The following is a 6,424-nucleotide window of genomic DNA, read 5'->3' as shown; positions in this document are numbered from 1 at the left end:
AATCAACTCCTCAGCCATCTCTCCAACCCAGATTGTTAATCATATGTATGTGTGAACAACTGTGGGCTAATGCACACACCTGCAATGCCCGTTAAGTCAGAAGAGGACATCCGAATACCTGGAACTGGAGTTACTAGCAGTTGTGAGCTACTGTGAGACATGGAGACCCTACTCTTGTCCTGTGCACTCATCTATTGAGCCCTCTCTAACCCTTGACACCAAATTGTAACCAAGTGCTTACACTCACTTGAAATATAATTTATAGTTCCATCAGTAGAGTGTCACAACTTTCCAGAATGTTTCCTAGTGAAACTTTCCTAGTTGTATATAATTTTAAAGTGACCTATCTATGTGATCTTAGTTTTCCACCTAATGGCTTCACATTTTGTCAACGTTTACTGGTTGTTTCTTCATGACATGAAGCTCAGTTGCATTTTCCTCCACTTGTCTACTGAACTTGTCTACAAGTTCCTTGGGCTTTTTTTCCTGTGTTAAGTTTTCTCATAGCTCATGCTGGCCTCAAACTCCAACATAGCCATGGAGAGCCCTGCTGATCCTCCTGTGTCCACTTTTCAAGTGCTGTACCTACAGGCATGTCATAATGTCTGAGGTAACATTTCATGGTTTTTGTTTCATGCCTGAAGTAAATTGCTTAGGAAATCAGGGCTGAAGTGTCTTAGAAACTTTTATTCTGCTTTTCATGTTCTGGTTTCTGTCATGCTGTGCTAGGGGAGAAGAATGTTTTGTTTTATGCTATATATACAGTTTTTTCACATTATGAGGTTAACCTACAACTCTCCCATAATTATGCATCTCTGAAGACTTTTTCTAGATATAATTTGTTTTAAATGAGAGATGTATTTTTTAGGTCCAAGATGGAAAATCATAAACCAAGTACTAGCAAAGACGACTTAATATTTAATATCATATCAAAAAAGATTAACCAACTTCCAGAACCAGAAAGGTAAGATTCCTTATTATTAAAATGTCTTTACCAGAAGGATTTTCATCAAATTATCTTAAATTTGCTGAATTATGTATAACACAGGATACCAAAGGAAACTAAGCTGTATTTTTGTTTTGATGAAAAAAACTGAAGCCCTCAGACATTAACCATTTTGTGCATCACATAATTCACGGTGGGAATTGAAGTTAGAGCCCATCTTTAGAAATACTTAATTGATGAACCCACTTTTCCATTTAGCTTTTAAAGTGATATAAAACTGTGAACTCACTTAAAAAGGACTTTAAAGTTATCCTATTTTATTTCTTGCCTCTATTTTTATATACTTACCTTTAGTAAAAGTACCATGGAATATGTTGCTAGATGGAATAATTGAGAAATGGATGTTTAGAAATCTTTAAGATGAAAAAGATAATTTAGGAAGCATACTGATAGCTGGACCTGGTGGTGCACACCTGTAGTCCCAGCACTCAGGGAGGCAGAGGCAAGTCTGATATGAAACGAGAGTCTAGGACAGTCAGGGCTATTACAAAGAGAAACTGTTTTGAAAAGCCAAAAGCCAACCAAACAAAAGGCATGCTGATAGTAAAAGGGTAGTGCAGGCAACGACAGTGCACTTTACAGAATGCTCTTGCATCTCCTTGTCCGTCAGATAATCTGAGTGGGTCACACATCTATAATGACAACCAGTGGCTGTGTATTTGCACTTGTGCTGAGGTCAGAGACAACTTCAGGAGTCTGTTATCCCCTTCCGAGCGGGTCCTAGGTATGCAACTCAGGTTGTCAGGCTTGAGGTGGGTACCTGTACCTACTGATTGATTTTGCTTAGTAGTCCTAAAACCTCTAAAAGGAGGGAAGGGAGCTAGCTAGTCTAAGAAGAGCAGGACCAGGATCACAGAAGTTACAAAGCCAGGTTCTGTGTTAGGAACAGGAAACAGTGTTAGTGAAACATAAGAGAAGTGGACACAACATGGTTTTAAGCAGGAAAAAATTGATCCAACTAACTTTACTGTCTGTCCTAGCCAGTTTGGGTAGTAGATTTAAAGTAGGCGAGAAGCCCAGCAAAAAGTGGCGCATAGACAGCTGAGGTGGAACAGTGCTGTGGAGACGGCTGTGTCTTCAGGTGTGGAAACCAGGCAACTCAACTTTCTGTTGGCACTTACCATCTGACAAGGCAGATCCTAACCTAAACACTGAGCAGTAGTTAAGAACTTCATAAATCTCATCAGCTGTGTCACTTCCATACTGCTGCTAAAGGCACAAGAAAAGCTGCATTCTGCCTTGGTGGTTCTCACAATTGGGTGCATGAGAAGAAACTCAAGTTGAGGTTTAGCTGTGTATGTCTGCGTAGACACTAGTCATTTCCTGAGATAAATAACAGAACACTTACACAAAGTAGGGGAAGCCATAGTGACTCATGTAAAAAAAAATTGAGATGAAGAGAACAACAAAGAAAGTGGGCCACCAGTGGGGACCCTCACCAAATTTTAAGAGCACTGGGAATTGAGCTAGAACTCAGTTGAGCAAGATTTAGCTTGGAAACAATAAAAATGTTTAATTTTAAAACCACAGCAAATTACAATTTGGGAGACAAAATGTTTTCAGGTTTCAGCTCCACTATTTGTGAGCATGGTAGAGTTGAGTCTCGTTTCATGACTTTTATATTACCCATTTGTAAAAGTGCTCAAGTTCCCCATTTCTTTACCCCTACAAAATTGGGCTTCTCACATTGGGGCTGTAGTTGTTTAATAGTTTTCTAATTTCCTGAGCCATTTTTAAGAGTTCTGAAAACCCCAACCTCAGTCTCTTCTCATGCAGCCACCTGTGAGAACCTCCAAGGCCGAGTGCAGCTTTTCTTGTGCCTTTAGCAAGAAGGCAGCTACCAGGCTCTCAGTGAATGCCATGCATGACAGGTGTGGTGAACGCAAGTGATGCAGGCTGCTTCAGTACTGGTGTCCTGGAGGAGCTTTTAAAATAAGTAAAAAATATAGAACTTAGTGGAGGTATTTTAGGGTTACTCTGGTGGTTGAGAAATGCACAGTGAACCATACTACAGCTCACAAAACCAGAATGAGTTGTAACCTGAAAAGCTTATTCAATTGGTACTAAATAGTTTTAGGTATTTCCAAAAATTAAACATATAGAGCATGTATTTTGGCTTAAAATTCAGTTCTCCACTTAACCTCAAATTACCAATTAAATATTTATCAATGAGTTATTGTAAACTACCTAGCACACTGTAGCATAGTCTCACAATATTAGTACCTCAAACTTCTAATCTGGATATTAATACTTGCAGGAAGAGTAAAAAGAAATACATCAACTCCATACTACTGAAACAAACTTGAATATATACTTGTAGCTATTAAGTTGTTTACAGACACAATAGTGCAAATAATTAATAAAGAGTACAACTGTAGAATGTGCTGTACTTCCTAAATACCTTGAGAGCTCAAAGGAGCTGTCATCTCCCTCTTCAGAGCTGTTTTCCTGTTACATAGTTCAGGGCAAAGTTCTAAACAGTTCTTTATTAAAATCACAAAATGTGTGTAGCCACTATCACTGTAACCTTGTTACCCAAATTCAAAAGCCTTTTTAGAATAGAAATGTAGATGTGAAGCTATAATTTGATTTTGGTTTTATGATCCTTTAAGGGGTAAATGTGTCTTAATTCTTCCCAGTGTGCTGGAAAATTCTGTAACTACCAGGATTGGAGAATGTACACAAATGCTATTTTTTTCCCCTCACCGTCAGGAATCTGCTTGAATATGGATCAGCATATATTGGACTTAATGCTGGTTTCAGTGGCCTAATAGCAAACAGTCTCTTTCGGCGCATCTTGAATGTGACACAAGCTCGAATAGCTTCTAGCTTACCAATGGCTGTGATCCCATTTTTGACAGCCAGCCTGTCTTACGAGAGCTTTGTACATTTACCTTTGAGTACAGGTATGTTTAATTTCGTTATCATGCAAGTTTGCTTTAGTGCATACTATTCACAGCTCCACCTAACAGCAAGTAGCCGCAGGCTATGATGCAGTACTTGGGTAAGACTGAGTCTTGCTAGCCTATTATGTGACAATTCAATCACATTAGGTCTACCAAGCACAGTAATATTAATATACACACATACAGCAGTCATATTTCCCTGATCTGATGCAGCATTCCCACAGTGCTGCCTTTGTTATCTTGCTAATTTCCATGTTGGCTGGAAGTTTTTATTTTTTAATCTTTTTAAAAACAAATGTGGGTTATTTTGTTTCCAAGTACACATGCACACCAGAAGGTCCTGGGTCCCATGGGACTAGTTTTAGACTGCCACATGGGTGCTGGGAATTGAACTCATCAACTGGAAGAACAGCCAGTACTCTAACTGCTAAGCCATCTCTCCAGCCCTGTATGAAAGTTCTTTAAAAGGAAAGTATGTTGTGGGAAGACAACTCTGTAATCTTTGAAGTACTATGTGCATGGTACTTAGTAAAAAGAGGAATTTTGCTGGGGGCGGTGATGCATACCTTTTAATTCTAGCACTCGGGAGGCAGAGGCAGGTGGATCTCTGTGAGTTCAAGGCCAAGCCTGGTCTACAAAGTGAGTCCAGGACAGTCAGAGCTACAGAGAAACCCTGCCTCCTGTGGGGGTTGAGGATTTTAGCTTTGCTACTGTGCCGTATGTCCTGAATGAGTACTGCCATGTTGTATGTACGTGATCCTTCTGAGTGAAAGCACATACCACCATAGGGGACAAGGAGAGCAATTTTGTTTTATTTTCTGTTAAATACTGATCCAAATTTCTGAATCCAGAATCAAGAATTACTTTCCTATTTGTCAGTATTTCCTATCCAAGGCCTTAATACATGCTAAGCATGTATTGACGCTGAGCTACATTCCAGTCTCTATAATTAATCCTTTGAACATGACTTGTAAAATCATTTTTACTGTCACAGAAAATGCAGGCCTTCAATTAAGTCACATTTGCTTAAATATCATGACCATCACTTACACAATGTATTTCCTAGGTGATTTGAACTGTGAAGCCTGTACCATGACACGCGGTGCACTGGTTGGTTTTGTTATGGGTGGTCTGTACCCTACCATTTTTGCTATACCTGTGAATGGGGGCCTTGCTGCCAGGTAGGATTGTTTCTCACTTAAAAACCTTTAATTATATGACTACCTAAGGAACTCAGAACTTAAAAAGAGCAAATATATTCTCATGTTGAGTCATTTAGACCAATAGTGTTTCCCTTCTCAGGAGTTTTAAGATGGTTCTTTGTCATGCTATGCGTCCTGGTGTGTAGTGTATAGTTAGGGCCACTAACCTTCATTTGTATGTTAGATGCTTGGTACAAAACAAGCCAGTGTGAGTGATGTAGGTCTAGCATAACAGCTATATCATATAAAATAATAAGAGTTTGTACATTTGTCCTAAAGGAAAATGCTATCAGAAAACTGCTACTATAAGCCTTCCACTCCAAAATAATTGCAGTTATTCTCTGAACTCTTACAGCAATCTATTCTGTGTACCTCCAGAGGTAAACTACATACAGAGACAAGAAACCAGAATCACTTTTAAGACTAACACACAAAAGAGAATGGTACTGATGAAAATGTCTATGAAACCCATTGCTACCCACAATATATGACAATAAAAAAGGGAGACTGCCATTACCTTTTAGATATTTTTACAGTCAGACTTATATGGATTTATGTGTGTTGAACATCAATGTGCTTTCTTACAGGTATGAATCAAGCCCTCTACCACAGAAAGGAAACATCTTAAATTACTGGATTAGAGTTTCTAAGCCTGTCTTTAGAAAGATGGTATTTCCTACTATACTTCAAACTGTGTTTGCAGCATACCTTGGGTCTAGACAGTATAAACTCCTCATAAAGGCCCTTCAATTACCTGAACCCAGCTTAGAAACTCATTGATTTATAAAGCAAGTATGTACAACAAATAAAATGGTGAAAATAATCTTTGTCTCTAAACTTTACACAAGGCACAACTCTGACCTGCAACGAAAGCCCATAGAACAAAAGGAGGAACTCCAATAAACTACCTAAGGGGCATAGTGTTGGGGCTAAGGGGGTAAACTAGGGAAAGAGTGAGTTTTAACATGCACTCCTGCCCAGTAGTTGCTTGCTCAAAAATAAACAAAAACTGAAAGAAGATATTTTATCTAGTTTGCCCAATGTGGTGTTGGCTTTTTTTTTTTTTTTAAAGATTTATTTATTACTTATACAATATCCTGCCTACACGTATGCCAGCAGGCTAGAAGGGGGCACCAGATCTCATTACAGATGGTTGTGAGCCACTATGTGGTTGCTGGGAATTGAACTAAAGACCTCTGGATGAGCAGACAGTGCTCTTAACCTCTGAGCCATCTCTCCAGCCCCTAATATGGTGTCTTATACACTGCCAATACCACTCCTTTAAGGGATTTAGTTTGGTTTAAAGCACA

At 39.0% G+C, this 6,424-nt stretch overlaps 1 protein-coding gene across 1 annotated transcript; it reads left to right on the top strand.

Moving 5' to 3' along the window:
* The first annotated feature begins 650 nt into the window (after positions 1-650).
* Positions 651-5,943, top strand: Tmem126a (transmembrane protein 126A). Its single transcript, XM_051148914.1, has 4 exons — positions 651-964; positions 3,719-3,912; positions 4,979-5,093; positions 5,702-5,943. The coding sequence occupies exons 1-4, from the start codon at positions 849-851 to the stop codon at positions 5,892-5,894; spliced, it is 618 nt and encodes a 205-aa protein (XP_051004871.1). The 5' UTR covers positions 651-848; the 3' UTR covers positions 5,895-5,943.
* The last annotated feature ends 481 nt before the right edge of the window (positions 5,944-6,424 follow it).

The sequence above is a fragment of the Acomys russatus genome, chromosome 7 (genome assembly GCF_903995435.1).
Source record: "Acomys russatus chromosome 7, mAcoRus1.1, whole genome shotgun sequence".
Classification (NCBI taxonomy): Eukaryota; Metazoa; Chordata; class Mammalia; order Rodentia; family Muridae; genus Acomys; species Acomys russatus.
The sequence above is the reverse complement of the archived record's forward strand: the minus strand, read 5'-3'. Positions and strand labels throughout refer to the sequence as shown.

Coding starts and splice junctions, on each gene's coding strand:
- Tmem126a (XM_051148914.1), top strand. CDS start 849: ATGAGAGATGTATTTTTTAGGTCCAAGATGGAAAATCATAAACCAAGT. Junction 3,913..4,978: donor ACATTTACCTTTGAGTACAG/GTATGTTTAATT, acceptor TGTATTTCCTAG/GTGATTTGAACTGTGAAGCC. Junction 5,094..5,701: donor AATGGGGGCCTTGCTGCCAG/GTAGGATTGTTT, acceptor GCTTTCTTACAG/GTATGAATCAAGCCCTCTAC.